General features: G+C 42.2%; 1 protein-coding gene and 2 long non-coding RNA genes across 3 annotated transcripts in view; 1 reads left to right on the top strand and 2 right to left on the bottom strand.

Annotated features, from left to right (window-relative positions):
• The window catches only part of LOC123770283 (protein Asterix-like), a 26,943-nt gene extending 12,799 nt beyond the window's left edge, over positions 1-14,144 (top strand). The window contains exons 2-5 of the mRNA XM_045761989.2: positions 3,791-3,957; positions 7,777-7,885; positions 10,552-10,649; positions 12,909-14,144. Coding sequence (XP_045617945.1) covers positions 3,905-3,957; positions 7,777-7,885; positions 10,552-10,649; positions 12,909-12,984 — 336 coding nt within the window. The 5' untranslated portion in view covers positions 3,791-3,904 and the 3' untranslated portion in view covers positions 12,985-14,144. The remainder of the gene's footprint in view (positions 1-3,790; positions 3,958-7,776; positions 7,886-10,551; positions 10,650-12,908) is intronic.
• The window catches only part of LOC138373600 (uncharacterized), a 449,843-nt gene that overhangs the window by 39,100 nt on the left and 390,627 nt on the right, over positions 1-20,116 (bottom strand). The gene's annotated exons all lie outside the window — the stretch shown is intronic.
• On the bottom strand, positions 5,406-20,116 carry LOC123770284 (uncharacterized). The gene is made up of 3 exons (XR_006774322.2): positions 19,675-20,116; positions 10,546-10,671; positions 5,406-10,244 (listed from the first exon to the last, which is right to left on the bottom strand). It is a non-coding gene; the product is annotated as an uncharacterized lncRNA (long non-coding RNA).

Genomic DNA, 20,116 nt, shown 5'->3' with positions numbered 1-20,116 from the left:
GGGTTCTCGGTAGGGCTTGGGGGGGTTTGGTTCTCGGTAGGGCTTGGGGGGTGGGTTCTCGGTAGGGCTTGGGGGGGGGGGTTCTCGGTAGGGCTTGGGGGGTGGGTTCTCGGTAGGGGTCGGGGTGGGCTCTTTCGGAATCGGGATAGGCTCTCGGGCTTGGGGAACCTCTGTAGGGCTCGGGGTAGGTTCTTGGTCGGGCTCAGGGTGGGTTCTCGGTAGGGCTCGGGGCGGGCTCCAGGTACTCAACTGACGGGTTCGAGTTCACTCAACTGGCGGGCTCCGGTTCACTCAACTGGCGGGCTCCGGTTTACTAAACTGGCGGGCTTCGGGTGTTTGGCTGGTCGGGCTCCGAGTGGGTGACTGTTCGGGCTCCAGGTGGGTGTCTGTCCGGCTTCGGGTGGGTCCTTGGTAGGGCTTGGGGTGGGTTCTTGGTTGGTATTGGGGCTGGGTTCTCGGTAGGGCTTTGGGCTACGTTCTCGGTAGGGCTTTGGGCTGGGTTCTCGGTAGGGCTTTGGGCTGGGTTCTCGGTAGGGCTTTGGGCTGGGTTCTCGGTAGGGCTTGGGGAGTGGGTTCTCGGTAGGGTTTGGGGGGGTGGGTTCTCGGTAGGGCTTGGGTGGGTGGGTTCTCGGTAGGGCTTGGGGGGGTGGGTTCTCGGTAGGGCTTGGGGGGGGGGTTCTCGGTAGGGCTTGGGGGGTGGGTTCTCGGTAGGGCTTGGCGGGATGGGTTCTCGGTAGGGCTTGGGGGGTGGGTTCTCGGTAGGGGTCGGGGTGGGCTCTTTCGGAATCGGGATAGGCTCTCGGGCTTGGGGAACCTCTGTAGGGCTCGGGGTAGGTTCTTGGTCGGGCTCAGGGTGGGTTCTCGGTAGGGCTCGGGGCAGGCTCCAGGTACTCAACTGACGGGTTCCAGTTCACTCAACTGGCGGGCTCCGGTTCACTCAACTGGCGGGCTCCGGTTTACTAAACTGGCGGGCTCCGGGTGTTTGACTGGTCGGGCTCCGGGTGGGTGACTGTTCGGGCTTCAGGTGGGTGTCTGTCCAGCTTCGGGTGGGTTCTTGTTAGGACTTGGGGTGGGTTCTTGGTAGGTATTAGGGGTGGGTTCTTGGTAGGGCTTGGGGGTGGGTTCTTGGTAGGGCTTGGGGGTGGGTTCTTGGTAGGGTTTGGGGTTGGCTCCCGGTCAGGCTCGGGGTGGGCTCTTTTGGGATCGGGATAGGCTCTCGGGCTTGGGGAACCTCTGTAGGGCTCGGGGTAGGTTCTTGGTCGGGCTCAGGGTGGGTTCTCGGTAGGGCTCGGGGCGGGCTCCAGGTACTCAACTGACGGGTTCCAGTTCACTCAACTGGCGGGCTCCGGTTCACTCAACTGGCGGGCTCCGGTTTACTAAACTGGCGGGCTCCGGGTGTTTGACTGGTCGGGCTCCGGGTGGGTGACTGTTCGGGCTCCAGGTGGGTGTCTGTCCAGCTTCGGGTGGGTTCTTGGTAGGGCTTGGGGTGGGTTCTTGGTAGGTATTAGGGCTGGGTTCTTGGTAGGGCTTGGGGGTGGGTTTTGGTAGGGCTTGGGGGTGGGTTCTCGGTAGGGCTTGGGGGTGGGTTCTCGGTAGGGCTTGGGGGGTGGGTTCTCGGTAGGGCTTGGGGGTGGGTTCTCGGTAGGGCTTGGGGGTGGGTTCTCGGTAGGGCTCGGGGTGGGCTCTTTCAGGATCGGGATAGGCTCTCGGGCTTGGGGAACCTCTGTAGGGCTCGGGGTAGGTTCTTGGTCGGGCTCAGGGTGGGTTCTCTGTAGGGATCGGGGTGAGTTCTCGTTAGGGCTCTGGGTGGGTTCTCGGTCGGGCTCGGGGCAGGCTCCAGGTACTCAACTGACGGGTTCCAGTTCACACAACTGGCGGGCTCCGGTTCACTCAACTGGCGGGCTCCGGTTTACTAAACTGGCGGGCTCCGGGTGTTTGACTGTTCGGGCTCCAGGTGGGTGTCTGTCCGGCTTCGGGTGGGTTCTTGGTAGGGCTTGGGGTGGGTTCTTGGTAGGGCTTGGGGTGGGTTCTTGGTAGGTATTGGGGCTGGGTTCTTGGTAGGGCTTGGGGGTGGGTTCTTGGTAGGGCTTGGGGGTGGGTTCTTGGTAGGGCTTGGGGGTAGGTTCTTGGTAGGGCTTGGGGGTGGGTTCTTGGTAGGGCTTGGGGGTGGGTTCTTGGTAGGTCTTGGGGCTGGGTTCTTGGTAGGGCTTGGGGGTGGGTTCTTGGTAGGGCTTAGGGTTAGCTCTCGGTTGTCAAGCTCGGGGTGGGCTCTCGGGCTTGGGGTACCTCTGTAGGGCTCGGGGTAGGTTCTTGGTCGGGCTCTCTGTAGGGCTTGGGGTGGGTTCTCTGTAGGGATCGGGGTGGGTTCTCGGTAGTGCTCTGGGTGGGTTCTTGGTCGGGCTCGGGGCAGGCTCCAGGTACTCAACTGATGGGTTCCAGTTCATTCAACTGGCGGGCCCCGGTTCACTCAGCTGGCGGGCTCCGGGTGGGTGACTGTTCGGGCTCCAGGTGGGTGTCTGTCCGGCTTCGGGTGGGTTCTTGGTAGGGCATAGGGTTGGCTGCCCAGACAAGTACAAGGGGAATGTTGTCTACGCTTATGTCGACCGTGCTCTAAGCCACAGCTCAGGATGGAAGCAAGTCGATGAAGAACTCTGTAGGGTAAGGCAGGTCCTAGTTAACAACGGCTTCTCCAATGGTTTCGTTGAAGACATAAAAAGGGAAGGTGAAATACCATGCAACCTCTGAAGAGTCAACTAACACAACACCTGTACCCCCTATTAGACTATTTTACAGGAACTTCTTTTCCACAGCTCATAAAACGGAGGAAAGGGTCCTGAAAGATATTGTTAATAGGAACGTTATCCCTACAGACAAAAATCAGAAGATACAATTGACAATTTACTATAAAACCAAAAAAACAGCCAACCTACTCATGAAAAACTCTCCTGACACAAAGCAGAACACCTTAAAGGAAGGAGACTAACGTCGTCTATAACTTCGAATGCCCACTTGGGGATTGTAAGCCTCAAAGAACTCAGTATATAGGCAAGACAACAACATCTCTTTCCAGGCGATTAACAATGCATAAGCAACAGGGCTCCATTAAGAAACATATCTCTTCCCACAACCAGGCCATCACCAGAGAAGTCTTAACAAACAACACAGAAATCATCGATTGATACAGCGATAGCAGGCAGCTTGACATCTGTGAGGCACTACACATCAAGAAGTCAACACCAGCAATCAACAGCCAATTGATGCACAACTATATTCTACCCACTTGAAGACTCCGTACCAATATAGAAGCATCAAGAGGAAGTATGGGTCAATAGGCCCTTTGCAGTTACTTCCATTCTTCCCTCTCATTTATCCAATTTATACCCATTGTTCCGTGTTCTGCGTTGGTCAAAAGTTTGTTCACCTCTTCCAAAACTGTTGCAACACATCACCTCACCCAAATGCGAGTATATAAGACAAGCTGTTTAATGTTAGCATAAGTAAAACTCTGTTTAGTGTTCTCAGGTTACAGTTGTGTGTGTATAAACTAAAGTCTCTGAAAATGTAACAAGTTATTACGAAACGCGTTCAAGCCTCGCGTCAGACTAGAAATAAAAATGAATTTTGGAGAATTGATTTTTCAATTACCATCCACAGTAAAAAAGAAACATAAGAAATATTGAGAATTCGTGGTAGAATTATTAATCTTACCTTTTCGGTCATATTTAACAATATATACATTATATATCATATATATATATTACTCTTATTACAAATTCGGTACTTACCGCAGTTTGGATCTGGCAACCGAGGTCCCCGTGGCCCGGAACCCTCGGCCTCCACCAGCACTGTTGTGGACCAGCAGACGACATACAGGAGCAGCTCGCCAGCAACATTCCCACTCAAAATGCAGACGTCAAACAACAGCTCTGACCCACGGAGAGTGGATAAGATTGTTAGGTAAGTGAATGTAGGGGGGATATTGTAGTGCAAGATGTTATTATTGTGTAATGATGAGGATCTGTGTGTGTGTGGGGGAGGAAGTTAGTAGGTCATCATATGGACAATTCGTTCTTATATAGGCATGGGTTTTCTTGTCTCTGAACAATGCTTTGGTGTGATGTTTAAAGAATTACTTGTCTGTACACCTATATGGGTGGGATTTAGGGTATTATAGTTCGGTATTTTTGCTGTAGGGGGTATAGGTCATTACGTATACAAGATGCTTAGTTAGCAGACTTAAAACGATAATGATTAATGATAAAACAACCTAATCCATATAACATAACCAAGTCTAACTTAGTAGTACATTTTTATCAGAAAACTAGCCTTGTTGAAATGATTTTTTACTCCCATTTTGTTTGGAGTTTGAAAAGAAATGGCGAGGGTTAAACAAAGCTCATTTATTTATTTATATACAAGAAGGTATATAAGATTTTTACTTAATTTTTAGTTTTGACAGATAAGACCATATTAAATCAGATACAAGTCATACCACATACATGATGACTCGCAAACAAGTGTTAAAACCTATCTAACCTAGGGTTTCCGGGTTCGATCCCCGGTGAAGGCAGAGACAAATGGGCAAAATGTTTTTCATCCTGATGCCCCTGTTACCTAGCAGTAAATAGGTTCCTGGGAGTTAGACAGTTGCTACGGGCTGCTTCCTGGTGGGGGTGTAACAAAAAAGGAGGCCTGATCGAGGACCGGGCCGCGGGGACGCTAAGCCCCGAAATCATCTCGAGATAACCTAGCTCAACCCAACCTAAACTAACCAAACCAAGAATCAACCTAACCCAAACCAATGGAGTCCAGTACAGCTTAACCTAACCTAATACATCCTACCATAACAGTATAGTGTATACGGTTTTAACAAACGGGAAAACGAGCATCGTCGAATTATTTCATGTCCAAAAAGTACCATCCATAAAGTTTGATACGTTAGGCTGTGTTAGGCTTGGTTGGTTTGAGTTAGCCTGGGTAAGGTTAGGTAAATTTTCCAATCCATTGGTGAACAGTCATGTGTACAGGGTGACACATTATTACAGACCGTTTTACTAGTGATAAAAAAGCAATGTAGGACTAACACAACTATTGGAAAACAACAGTTGTGTTATCAGTGTATAGTAGTAATTAATAATTTTGTACAAAGTTTGCATAAAAATGTTAGGTGTTTCAAGTAACTCACTAGGTTCTGGTAGACCTTTCATGACCCGTATAAAGGCCAGGCTGTGTGTGAAGAACTGTTAAAACCATCAACAGGTAATATACAGAAATGTTTATTGAACTAAATGCAGCTGGCCGAAGCAGCCATTGACATGAAACTGTTAGCGGCCAGTTTCATGTTAGTTACGTATTTATGGAAACTCTCCATCAGCGACCACATAACCAGATTTTAAAATGCACTATAATCTTAATTTAAATATATTTTGTTATTACAGTACTGTATCTGGTTTTCTTTACAAAGTACAGTATTTATATCATCCTACCCACAACAGTTGTTTAATTTCCGAGTACCTGTTTACTGCTAGGTGAACAGAAGAATTAGGTGAAAGGAAATGTGCCCAGCCATATCTGTCCTGACTGGGAATTGAACCCAGGATCCCCAATTGGGAGTCAAGGGGGAAGGCAACCGATTTTTACCCGACTTTACCTGAGGGCCACTAACGTATTAGTGGCCTCGACGAGAACAGAAAAGCTTGTCCAAAGTCCCCTCATTTGCCTTGATTTTTTTTTTCCAGTTGGATTTTAAAATGTAAGAGTTTGGGCAATTATGTTTGGCAGGTAGGCAGTTCCATGGGTTTATAACCGTATGGGGGTAAAAGGCATCTCTTGTTTTCAGTCCTATGTTGTGGTTTGTTGAGCTTTTATAAGACATTATCTGGATCAACATCCTCCAAATTGTTCAGTATTTTAAAATTTCAATGAGGTCTGCTAAGTCATGTCTGGTTTGAAGTGTTGTTAGTGCTGTGGCCCTCAACTGTTCCTGGTATGAGAGTTGATTACACTGTGATACCCTCAACTATAATAAATTCTGTTTTCAGACAACATACAGCCTCTTTGCTCAAACCCCTGGACATACTAAACATTTAATCTGTACTCTTCATTCTCTTCACATTATAAACACTTGCAAAGCTCTGTTCCTTAATACTAACTCAGATTTTAAAGTTCCGAATTGTATGAAATAAGAATGTTTGTGATGTTCTGCATTAACATCACTGCTGAAATATCTCTAAGATTCTCTATGCAGGTCTCTATATAGAGAGACCAAATGTGTGGAATTTCCTAACCCAATGTCTTCACTTTAGTATCCCACATTGTGCTAATTACTCATCTAGTGCTGTACTATCTACAAATGCACTCCATCAACATAATTTCTCATCACCCTTATTACTACCTTACCTCTCGCTTAACAATTAGCTTAGCTTAGATGTCACGCTATTGTGATTTCTGTGTATAATGAAGTAAGGGCGAAGAGGTAGAACGGCCTATTGACATAGCTCGAGTGCATGGGGGGAGTTGTGTAAAATCCTGGTTTGTCTCTCGGAGAGGCTGCAGGATCCAAGTAAATTCAGAAGAATTTCTGGTTGCAATTCTTATACCATGTCGTAGCTCAGTCGATTAAGGCAGCGTCTGGAATGCTCTTGGACGCAAGTTCGAATCCTCGTCACGGCCCCTTGTAGATTTGTTCTCTTAAGATTAACTGTTTCCCTTGTACAATAATTTAAAATTCACTGCAAATTTTGCGTTAGCTTTAAGATTTGCCTAAAATGCTATGCATGTTAGTGGCTTTACAAGAATGTACAGATAATGGCGATTCATTTGTACAAATAACCCATTGTAGTGAATAATATTGTAGTGTCAGGGGGGGCCTAACGGCTGAGTGGACAGCGCTCCGGATTTGTATTCCTAAGGTTCCGGGTTTGATCCCCAGTGGAGGTGGAAACAAATGGGCAGAGTTTCTTTCACCCTGATGCCCCTGTTACCTAGCAGTAAATAAGTACCTGAGAGTTAGACAGCTGCTTCCTGGGGGGAGGTGTAACAAAAAGGAGGCCTGGTCGAGGATTGGGCCACGGGGACGCTAAGCCCCGAAATCGTCTCAAGATAACCTCAAAATACTGTAGTGTAGTGGTCAACACAGTCAGCTCGCAATTGAAACGTTCGGGATTGATTTCTGCCGCAGGACAGGGACGTTTGGCACGTTTGCTTTTGCCCGATGCCTGTGTTCACCTAGCGGTAAATAAGTACCTAGGAGTTGGGCAACTATTGTTGGTTGCATCTTGGGAAAGACTAGTAGTTGGCCTAGAGGGGACCTTGATAAACCTAACTGGCTTTGTCCCAATGGGAAATGATACTTAAGTACGGTACAAGTAAAAAACTTTTCAAAATCTTTTCTGTGGAGAGCCTTGTAGGCTCCAGGGAGCCTCTGGGCTCACCCAGAAAATGGTGTTTCATTACATTCAGTGCTGTATTTTTTTTTTTTTCAAATAATGTTACTTTTGTGAGGGTTTGTGTACAGTAATTATTGAACTTCATTGTTGTTTGTATTTGAAATATGTTCTCTCATCTTCCCTCCTGATTTTCCATAACTAATCACTTCTTGCAAAGAGAATTATAAAACCTGTGTTTATTGAATTCATTTTATTTGCCTTCTCACTCATGCTTTAATGTTACTTATTTGATCAATAACACCTTACTGATACAGTAATAATAATAATGCATTAATATTACATTTTTATACATACCAACTGCAATATAATGTAATTTGACCATTGACAGGTACAAACCATCAGCACAAGGGACTCCAGGGGCCCCTGGTGAAGATCCAACTACTGACTACATGAATGTACTAGGCATGATCTTCAGCATGTGTGGTCTAATGATGAGAGTAAGTTTTGGGTTTCTGGCATTATAGGGTCTGTTCTGAAGCCCACGGTATCATCCCCATTGTCTACCACTATCATCCCTATTCATCCTGGCACTAGCTTGCTCAGTTTTTTTTGTTTTCAACTCATATTTTATGAACTACTGTATATTGTATGTAAGTGATGTTGGCATTCATGGGAACATTTTCTGTGGGAGCCATGCTTTTTGTATTGTTTATATTCATGCTTCACTTGTCAGTTTAAGGCACCCATCTTGTGTGCCCTTAGCTGTTCATTCATTCTGATTTAGTTTCTCAACTCTCTGCCTTGTAGCTAGTTTGTATTACCCATTCCCACCAGTAATATTTTTCAAGATTCTGGGTGTTGTCCTAGTCAGGGCTTCTCCTTTTGAGTTGCCATTACATCAGTACTGCTTGGGACTCGGTCCACGTGGCCAGGCCTGTTGCTGGGTATTTTAGTGTGTGTTATGTCTGATTCTGACTCGTGTGCCATGTTGGTGCTTTGCATCATCTTCTGTGTGTACAGTTGGAGTCACACTAATAATACTTCAATACCTGTCACATAGGTCTGATCTTCCTAGTTTTTTAATTGATAGGAGGTTGGAGAACCGTCAACTCGACCCTTGTGACTAACATGGATGTCCATTATTCGGTAATTATTGTGCCGAAGATTGTAATTAAGTCAAAATACATTTTCACTTTACTGAAAAATTTATGGCATGAGAGTGAAGTGAGCCAAAAGTGTGACAAAGCAACAGCAGTCGGCTGAATGCTGGGCATGGGGGAAGAGGGAGGGAGGGTGTGAGACTATCCCTTCCTCATTTCCTCTCTCAACCTTGGTGAAAAAGTTCTCTCCTTTTGAATGTTTGGTTTCAATAAAGTTGTGTGTGTGTACATCTATAATTTTAATACCAAATTATCCGTGATCAGTATCATATGCCATAATCAAGACGCATCATAAAAGAATTTTTTGCGAATAATTTATTAATAATAATAATTCATTGTGTTGGAGGACTGGCAGCCAGGTTATACATACAGTACATGTTAGGTTTGTATCCAGGTTCCCCCCCCCCCTTTCCCCCCTATCCCTAGGGTCTAATTACTGACCCTCCCCAGTATGCAACCCCACAATAAGCTGACTGACTTTTGGGTACCTATTTCCTGCTAGGTGAACAGGTACATTAGGTGATAGGATACACACCCGCCATTTCTATGTTGCCTGGGATTTGAACCCAGAATTCTAGATTGCGAGTCAAGAACGAACTCGACTATACTACCGGTACCCTCAATTTACTGGGATTTATGTCAAGAATGGTTGAGTTTGTGTAAATCCTGGTCATTATGTTATGTTGGGACCACCAATAATTGTCATATACTGTAATTATGATTTTTAAATGGAATTGTTTGCCAATGATTGCTCTATCATATGCCATTGTCAAAATGATAAGTACATTCTGTAATAGATCATGTTGGACCACAAATTTTAGATCCATTTGGCATAGGGTCTCTATTTTTGTGCAACTCTGGAGCTCTTCTCAGTGTTACCTTGAGGTGCTTCCGGGGCTTAGCGTCCCCGCGGCCCGGTCGTCGACCAGGCCTCCTGGTTGCCGGACTGATCAACCAGGCTGTTGGATGCGGCTGCTCGCAGCCTGACGTATGAGTCACAGCTGGTTGATCAGGTGTAATTATGTTTAGAGCAGGGTTCTTCCCAGCTGGTTTCACCATTTGTGTTGTCTTCAAAGATTGCCTTGATAGCATTGCTCTAGTTGTTTGAGCTGCTGCTGTGGGATGTGGTTGCATATTTACACTATATGCGGCCTGTCGTGCTTTCCAGCGTGCAGTTCTAGATCATCAGGAATCTTCTTAGTTGTATTCCTTGCGGTTTGCCTCTCTTTTTACACCCTCTCTACTTTCTGGAGGGAAAGGGAAGGGAAGGGAATTATTAGGAGAAATCACTAAATCATTATAACTATATAGCATTTGGAAGGGATCAATATAAGGATTTTTGATGGGACATGGGGACGAAATTGTGCCCAACCACTTGGACAGTCGGGGATTGAAAACCGGCTTGCAAAAAAATGGGCCTTCGCTCTACTGTCTAGCCCAAGTGGTTGGGCGGGAAGGGAAGGTAGATCAATCTTTGATAGCTGGCAGTGCAGTATTTTAGCCTCAGTCTGCTTCAGTTGAGTTCTTCGGATCCAGCTTTGGGCCATGTGTAGATCCATATCTCCTGGTTCCTGGCTGGGGTAGGGGTTCTAGTGCATCGTTCGCTCTGGACAGTGCTCCTGTTCACCCTTCGTTTTTGGAGTGTTGACCTTTTAGGCAAGTTGATTGAAACCTCAGGTAACCTCAGGGCTGTCATCTGGTGGAAGATGGGTAAATCAAGGGCCTACCAGAAAAAGATGTTTAATTATACAGTATTCAATGCTTAATTTTCACATATATAGTACAGTACATGTTTTAAGTAAATAATATCAGACTTTATCTTGGATCATTTTCTTATTTAGGGTTTTAATCTTATAATACTTATATTGAGGAATGTGATTTCTACTCACTTTATGAATTTTAATCCTCCAAATACTGTATTATTAAAACTATGATTATAGAAATTGTAGACATTGTTGTTATAAATGATACTCTATAGTGAACTCATTATTTCTTACTTGCAGTTGAAGTGGTGTGCATGGGTTGTGCTATACTGCTCCTGCATCAGCTTTGCCAACTCGAGAGTCAATGACGATACGAAACAAATGCTCAGCAGCTTCATGTAAGGTTTATCTTGTTTTCTTCTGAAATTTGTATATTACTAAACCCATAAAGGTACAACCTGTCCTCATAGCATGTCACATTTTAACATATACTTTACTTTACACAAGGCCAAAACCTGGTGTACTAAGGCAAATAAACATTGCGACGGGGTAAATACCCTAACTGTGCAACCTGTCCTCTTACAAATTACGTCTGAATTTGGTCGTTTGCCCATATGGCCGAAAATGGACGTAATTTAAAAATAAAAAAATTTAAATAAATTTTGGATTTTGTTTCAAAACAGTAAGTTAAGGGTCCTCTCGTAGGTTAGGAGGGCAGGAAATTGTCCTCAAGTTTCAAAAGCTATGAAAAATGTTAAATGAAAGTTTCCTCTCCTAACCTTTCCAAGTAAGCCAGAGGACTTAGAGAAAACGCGACAGTATGTCACTTTCGTGAGCCAATTTCATTTCAAATTACGTTCATTTTTGGATATAGCATGCATTCGAACGAAAAGCGACGTTATTTTCAAGAGGACAGGTTGAACCATGATGTGCCTGACCACCATCATATGGTGGGTCAGGTCACCTAAAGTCCCAGCTAGCCTGCCATCCCCGCTCGTTGAGCCAAATGGAACCCCCAAATATTCTATAAGGAAGAGAACAGGACTGGGAGGTGAGCGATTGACTACATGCCTGAAAAGGGCATTTCATTACCTGGATCTGGATTTGTACCTGGATAAGGGGGTTCTGGGATTTCTTTTCTCCAAGCCTGGCCTGGGCCAGGCATGACGTGCAAGATCTTGGTCCAGTAGACTGTTGGCTTGGAGTGGCCTGCAGGGCCATATTCCCACTTACAATCTAGTTAGTCCAGCACTTCTTGCAGGAAACTCTAATTTTTTCTTGAAGAAATACTTTTGTTCCAGCCATGCTTATTTTATTTGCTGAGAGGATATTAAGGAGCCGTGGTCCTTTGATATTCATACAGTGTTCTATGATTGTTCCTGTGGCACCTTTATTCTTCACTTGCGCTATTCTGCATTTCCTACCATATTGTTCGCTCCACTACCTTACCTTACCTTGAGGTTACCTTGAGGTGCTTCCGGGGCTTAGCGTCCCCGCGGCCCGATCGTCGACCAGGCCTCTTGGTTGCTGAACTGATCAACCAGGCTGTTGGACGCGGCTGCTCGCAGCCTGACGTATGAGTCACAGCCTGGTTGATCAGGTATCCTTTGGAGGTGCTTATCCAGTTCTCTCTTGAACACTGTGAGGGGTCGGCCAGTTATGCCCCTTATGTGTAGCGGAAGCGTGTTGAACAGTCTCGGGCCTCTGATGTTGATAGAGTTCTCTCTCGGAGTACTTGTTGCACCTCCACTTTTCAACGGGGGTATTCTGCACATCCTTCCATGTCTTCTGGTCTCGTGTGATGTTATTTCTGTGTGCAGGTTTGGGACCAGCCCCTCTAATATTTTCCACGTGTAAATTATTATGTATCTCTCCCGCCTGCGCTCAAGGGAGTACAGATTTAGGCTCTTTAGTCGGTCCCAATAGTTTAGATGTTTTACTGAGTGGATTCTAGCAGTAAAGGATCTCTGCACACTCTCCAGGTCAGCAATTTCTCCAGCTTTGAAAGGGGCTGTCATTGTGCAGCAGTACTCCACTCTAGAGAGCACAAGCGTTTTGAAAAGTATCATCATCGGTATAGCATCTGTTATAATATTGTGCAAATTTTGGACCTGGATATTCATACAGTGTTCTATGACTGTTTCTGTGGCACATTTTTTCTTCACTTGCGCTATTCTGCATTTCCTACCATATTGTTCGCTCCACTATGTTATAATACTGTGCAAATTTTGGACCTGGAGTTCAGTCCATGTATACAGTACATGATACCTCTCTTGTCTCCTTTCCAGAGTACATTTTGGGAGCTTCAAATGGTCCCAATAATTTATGTACTTTATTGTGTTTGTGTGCTGAGTATGTCCTCTGTATTCCCTGTGTTTCAACAATCTCTCTTGCTCTGATTTGTTATTTTTGGGAGAGCCCTGTCAGTAGTTTTCTGAGCTTACTTGTCAGTCACTATAGCATTGACTTCATGATTTTCCTAAGGGTGACAACACTTGCATAATTGTCTTTTGTTATTGAATGTAATTTAAATTACATTAATCCAACCCATTGTTACTGGCTAATAGTTCTGATTTTCAAAGTAAATTATCATAATTAAACAAATATACTTTTATTTGCTTGTCACAAATAATTTACTAATTATATTAACATTTCAGGTTGTCCATTTCTGCAGTTGTGATGTCCTACCTTCAAAACCCACAGCCAATGACACCTCCATGGTCCAATATATAAACAGTTCTATATTATCGATTGTTTTTGGTTGAATGGAAATGTATAATTGCCTCACCATACTTGTATTAAAATTGTACTGCTGAATGACAGTGACAATTTTAGTTTTAATAAACTAGCTAATGGTGCCAGGTTTGTATTATGATGTGCAATATGGAACAGTGCCAACATTTGATGATGTGCATGAGTTACAAAATGGCTTGGTTTGTTAATCTTTTAATTTGTGTAGCCTGCACTATATAATTCTTGTGTTATACTTCCCATCCAAAAGTTTCTTGTAAGCAGCTTGTCTTTTTTTTTCTTTAACAAATGGACAAATTTGTATTGTCCCATAACATTATCATGTCATTCATGCCAGTGTAAAAGGCAATAGCATGAAGGTCAAAGCTTGAAATATCCTGGAATATGAAGTACCATACGAGTTGATCCTCGAGTGACAACCACATTAGTACAGTAGATAGCCTCCATATTGGACATAAAAGGAAGACTTGATCACCACGTTAGAAATAGAAGAGTGAAAGGGAATTGGGAGTGGAATGGTAGGCAGTCAGTATGGGGGAAGGGAGACTTTTGGAGTACAGTACAGTACTGTCCATTCAGTAGAGCCAGGCTGTCACCTGATCGGATGACAGGCAAAGTTATCAGTCACTAGCACTGATTTTATAGTTTTCTTCGAGGTGACATCAACTGCATAATATCTTTTTGAACATGAAATTACATTAACTCCAACCAGTTACTGCTGGCTAATAATTCTTAGATATAAAGGAAAGAGGACAACTCAGAAGAGCATGTTAAGATAGGGCTACCTGAATAGGTTTCAGTTGTGGTTACTCCATCAGAGGGGCGTTCATGGGGATAAAGACAGATTCTACAGTAAATTGTTAATTCCTCTTTTAGGACTGCCTCCTCTTCCATTTTGCTTAGTTATGCAAAGTTGTTGTTTTATGGTTACAAAGGAAACATATCATTCCTTAATTTCTTATTTTGACTGTATCAGAATTTAGAATTTCTAAAATATAGTTACAGGTTGTAAGTACAGTATGTATAACAGTTTATACAGTACTATACTTAGTGTATAAAATATATATTAATGCAGGCCATATGTATTATTGTTAAATATGTACTTTTGTATTTCATAGTAAACCTTTTACCATAATATATAATTATCTTCTCCTTTCAATAGTGCATTTGTCATGTTGAATTATATGGTATATCAGGATTTTATCGGTACTACCTTGTTGACTGCGTGTTCCTCCCGTTACTGTACTGTATACAGTATCTCTCCTTCCCATTACAGTATTACGCTGAGATGTATCAGTAAGGTGGTTGGGCTCACTGGCTCAAGCAAAGAATATTCACTATACAATACTATATTGAATATAAATTCAGTGGATTTTGTACTACATGGGAACCTGGTCCAAGATAGGGATTTTAATCTAGCCAGTGACCTGTACAATGAATTTGGCATCTAGATAATGCAGAATTCCTCCAAGACTGATAATTTTAAATTAATATTACTAAAAAATTCAAACAGTGCTTTTTCCATGGGATTTCTGCATCAAATTATGCACAAATGTATGTCCTATCATGTGCACAAATAAAGGGTGAATGCTGTGGATCATGTTGTCCATTAAAATCTGTACAATAAAGCTTTCAGTCACATGCCATCCCTAAGGTGTGGCGTTGTTTACAATTTCCCATTTAGAATCCTTTCATTAGAAAGTATTTACACCACAGTATTGTATGTCGAACATAAAAAATATTAAATGTATAAAGATATTGTACACAATGTGATAAATCAATGATATAATCTTTAGAGCAGGACAGCACGATCGAACCAATGTTGTGGATAACCACAGATGTGCACCTTAACCCATGGACTAGGATGTGCAAAAAGTTACACGACCTGGGGCCGGATTCAGGAAGGTACTTACGAAGGTTTTTCCTCTTGACTAAGAGCGTTTTCCGTCTTGGCGCCTTCGTGGCGGCTACGTCCGTATTCAATTAACTACCCTAAGTGGAAAAACCTTCGTAAGTTCATTCCTGGATTTAAGTGTGGTTTCGACCACTCGTAGCTTTACGTAAACTGGATATGTCATTTTTTCTCTACTACATAACACTGGGATCGATTTATGATATTGGAACATGACCAAAATATTATAGCTGGTGAATCTAGTGAAGAGGAATCCTTCGTGTTAGTTATATATGCATTCTCTGCTTGAAACTTGAAGTAAATATGTGTTTGATGATAGTAGAATTAGTTTTATAATAGCAAGATATTATACCAGTAGTTATTAAGTAAATAAACACTGGTGAACATGAAATATGAGAGAAGGTGACGAGCCCTGCCTGATGGGATCATTTACTATCACCAAATGCGCCTGTTCACCTAGTAGTAAGGGTGTACCTTAGCTATACATACCCATTTCTAATTTATTTAGTTTGGTTTTATTTTGAAATTAAATCTGGGTGAGACAAAATAAAAATATGCTGCACAAATGATGTTAGGTAAGGAAAAGGGTAAAAATGTCAAAAACTTTATTCATTGAATACTTAAAGCTATAATTATGACTATATAGACAATTAAAAAAGAGAGAGGGAAGTAGGGGTCCAAGACCTCTTCCTGTTATACAATTTGGGTGTGGAACAAGTAATTATCAAAAGAAGGCACCATGCCGGGAAGGCTATGTAGCAGTAAGGCAGTGAGGTGAGGCAGCTACTTATTTGAGAAATGCTTATTTTATTTACCTTATAAGCTGAGGCAACTTATTTTATTTGAGGAATACTCAGCTGATTCCTCTACATTTAGCATGGAACAAATTTGTGTCCAAGACCTCTTCCTGTTACTCAATTTGGCTGTGTGTAACCAAACTAGAAGTGCTCTACAAATCAAGGGACCCAGAATGTGGAATGACCTCCCGAATCATGTCAAAGGCTGTACCTCTCTCAACCAGTTTAAGAGTTAAACCAAGTACTGCCTAATTAACTCCATGTAACCTAACTTACCTCCTAAATGTCAACCCATGTCTTGCTATTTTTTAAACAACGCTGTTCACCAACATGTGCAATTGCTGATTTATGCTATGTTAACCCCCCTTTTTGTATTTTTCACAGCCTGGTTGACCAGTCCAGCAACGAGGAGACCTGGACCTAGATTCAGGAAGCTCTGTGTATTTCTTCGTAAGTGGGTTTGCTACGAAGGTTCCTAAGTGCACCCTAAGAAGATGCTTAGGTGCAATTCAATAAGGTATACTTAGGAAGAAAATTGTTGGTTCACCTGCGTGCCGATAGAGGTCACTACTGTGTTTCGTTTGGCCAATCAGAGCAGCAACATTCTTCATATTAAAGATTTAGCGCTGGCTTATCGGAGCTCTACTGCCTCCTATTTATGTCGAATTTTCTTATAAAATTAGTATATTTCAAAGTAAAACAATGTTTTTTCAACTTCTACAGCCAGCACCGACATTGTAGTAAACAAATATGTTACATTTGTTGTTTACCTGCGTAATTCTAAGAGATACTGTGTAGCTGTCCTTGTTGCTCGGAAGATGCGCTGACAATTATTGTATATATTTACTGAATTTACCCAAGGGCCACTAACTATCTAGTGACCTCGAAGAGGACAGAAAGCCGGCGGCTTGTTAAAGGGCCCGCCAATTGTCTTAATGCTATTTTTTAGCTGGAATTTGGCATTTACGGCTTCAGCGGGTAGGCGGTTCCATGGGTTTATAGTCCTCTTGGTGGAAAAAAAACATCTGTTTTCAGTCCTACTTGAGAGAACATACTCTCCAACACTATATCTGTGATTGTCCTGTTATCAGTGACTTCATACCAAATGGTATGAGGTATTTTGAGCTCTGTAATTACTTCATACACTCAGGAATATTGGAAGATATTCTTGTGCTGCACCCAGATTTTGCCAGTGGAGGCTAATAGATCAGCATTAAGTATTTTGTTCTCTCCTGATTCCATGTATGACTGGCCATCCTGTGAGGTGAGGATGTTGGGTGAGCTTGTAGCTGGTTTTTGATCTACACTGTGTGGTCCTTTATGCAGAATAGGGAAGCAGCACATTGCTGTGTATACCTAAACATGTTTAAAAATACATTGTTTGAGAGGAGTTTTGTAGAAACTGGTAAGAGTAATTATAATATAATGTTTCCATGATTCAGTGCTTACCTCTTGTGAAAATTGCTTAGAGTTGTTTAGTCAGAGTTGATTTGTTTTTTGTATTGAGGCTGGTATTTTCTAAATTGATTCCATGTACAGTATGTCTAACCATCCTGTGAGATGGGAGTACTGTATTAAATAAATTTATAGCTAGTTTTTTATCTACACTGTGTAATATTCCATATAGACTAGGGTAGCAGCACATTGCTGTGTATACCTAATCTTCTTAATAAAAAAAAATCAGTAATAAAGATTTTAAATTATACTGTAGTTTGTATTACAAATACAGTACTGTATTATCCTTATTAAATCATGTTGACCATGGATCATTAAGATCTCATGTTGATATGTAATACAAGTCATATTTCTTTTGAACTGCTAATCATTCATTAAATTGTGCATTATGTCTCAATTTTTCACTTCCTTGGATATACTGTACAGTACAAAAAGATAGGATAAAAATAAACCAGTAATATTTCTTTCATTATATTTTTCATTTAAATAACTGCATCAATATTTTTACAGCTGACAGGAATTGTTTTCCCATACAGGTGCATTATTTGTTAAAAAAAATTTGGTTTATTGTTACACACAATGGTGCTACATAGCCTTCCCAGCTTGGTGCCTTCTTTTAATACTTACTGATTAAAAAATAAATAATAAATACATTTTATTCAGGAAAAGTACATACAGTTGATTTACAAACAATGTTGGATTTATAGGCAAAGCTAGTACATACAATACCTAAAGCCACTAATACTCATAGCATTTCGGGCAAGGTGTGGGGGGAAAAAAACAGACTAAAACTTAATAGTAATCGGGATTAGGTATAAATTGTGTTGAAAGAAGGAATAAAAAATACAAAAAGGGGGTTAACATAGCATAAATCAGCAATTGCACATGTTGGTGAACAGCGTTGTTTAAAAAATAGCAAGACATGGGTTGACATTTAGGAGGTAAGTTAGGTTACATGGAGTTAATTAGGCAGTACTTGGTTTAACTCTTAAACTGGTTGAGAGAGGTACAGCCTTTGACATGATTCGGGAGGTCATTCCACATTCTGGGTCCCTTGATTTGTAGAGCACTTCTAGTTTGGTTACACACAGCCAAATTGAGTAACAGGAAGAGGTCTTGGACACAAATTTGTTCCATGCTAAATGTAGAGGAATCAGCTGAGTATTCCTCAAATAAAATAAGTTGCCTCAGCTTATAAGGTAAATAAAATAAGCATTTCTCAAATAAGTAGCTGCCTCACCTCACTGCCTTACTGCTACATAGCCTTCCCGGCATGGTGCCTTCTTTTGATAATTACTTGTTCCACACCCAAATTGTATAACAGGAAGAGGTCTTGGACCCCTACTTCCCTCTCTCTTTTTTAATTGTCTATATAGTCATAATTATAGCTTTAAGTATTCAATGAATAAAGTTTTTGACATTTTTACCCTTTTCCTTACCTAACATCATTTGTGCAGCATATTTTTATGTCTCACCCAGATTTAATTTCAAAATAAAACCAAACTAAATAAATTAGAAATGGGTATGTATAGCTAAGGTACACCCTTACTAGTAGGTGAACAGGCGCATTTGGTGATAGTAAATGATCCCATCAGGCAGGGCTCATCACCTCTCATATTTCATGTTCACCAGTGTTTATTTACTTAATAACTACTGGTATAATATCTTGCTATTATAAAACTAATTCTACTATCATCAAACACATATTTACTTCAAGTTTCAAGCAGAGAATGCATATATAACTAACACGAAGGACTACTCTTCACTAGATTCACCAGCTATAATATTTTGGTCATGTTCCAATATAAATCGATCCCAGTGTTATGTAGTAGAGAAAAAATGACTTATATCCAGTTTACGTAAAGCTACGAGTGGTCGAAACCACACTTAAATCCCGGAATGAACTTACGAAGGTTTTTCCACTTAGGGGAGTTAATTGAATACGGACGTAGCCGCCACGAAGGCGCTAAGACGGAAAACGCTCTTAGCTAAGAGGAAAAACCTTCGTAAGTACCTTCCTGAATCCGGCCCCTGGTCAGCCGACACAGTATTATTGTGGTTATTATTGGCTATAAATTCAAGAAATGGCTATACGATAACAAAATTAAATGCTATTCATGTATCCCATAGGGAAGTGAAATCAAATACATGATATAATAACCTCATGTTTTGCATTACAAACACTTTCCCTACACATAACTGGTCGACCTCTCGCAGTGTTGAAAAGAGAACTCTAGAAGCACCTTCAAAGCTTACCTGATCAACCTGGATGTGACTGTGTCAGGCGGCGAGCAGCCGCATTGAACAGCCTGGTTGATCAGACCAACAACCAGGCGTTGTCAGGAACCGGATTGCGGGGACGTTTCTCCTCGAAATCATCAACAGGTTGTCAGGTAAATAAAACGTTTAAGAACAGAACAGAACAAAACAAAACTGTGACGAATTCCTTTGTCAATGCGAACCATACGATAAAAATACACAGTATTTTGTAACAATTATTTTACCTACCGTAGAGGAAGTAATTGTTACCAGAAGCACCAGAAGACACTAGAACATACAGTGGGTATAACTAGCACTCAGTACTTCACTAACGCTGTGTCCTGAAGAGTAAACCAGCCCAGTGGTAGTTGTTGTTGTGTTGATTTAGGGGCGACGACGATCGTGGGATTGGATGCGCCCCGGCTGCCCGATACCGGGAAATAGCGAAGGGATGGGGTCCCTATAGTCTCTTCAGGCCATAGACCCTACAATCTCCTCAGGCGACGGCCACCTCTCTTGTCCTCTGTTTTGCTTGTGGTCCGCAGTGGCTACGGGTGTACTAGAATATATTTATCAAGTTGGATTTGTTTTAGCCCCTTTTACTGTTCTAAACTAGTTACTTGTTCACTTGTGGATTTATTAAGATTATTGCAATTCATTGTAATGCTCTTGTGTTAGCATTTTTCCTATA

The sequence above is a fragment of the Procambarus clarkii genome, chromosome 42 (assembly GCF_040958095.1).
Source record: "Procambarus clarkii isolate CNS0578487 chromosome 42, FALCON_Pclarkii_2.0, whole genome shotgun sequence".
NCBI classification, from domain to species: domain Eukaryota; kingdom Metazoa; phylum Arthropoda; class Malacostraca; order Decapoda; family Cambaridae; genus Procambarus; species Procambarus clarkii.
The sequence above is the reverse complement of the archived record's forward strand: the minus strand, read 5'-3'. Positions and strand labels throughout refer to the sequence as shown.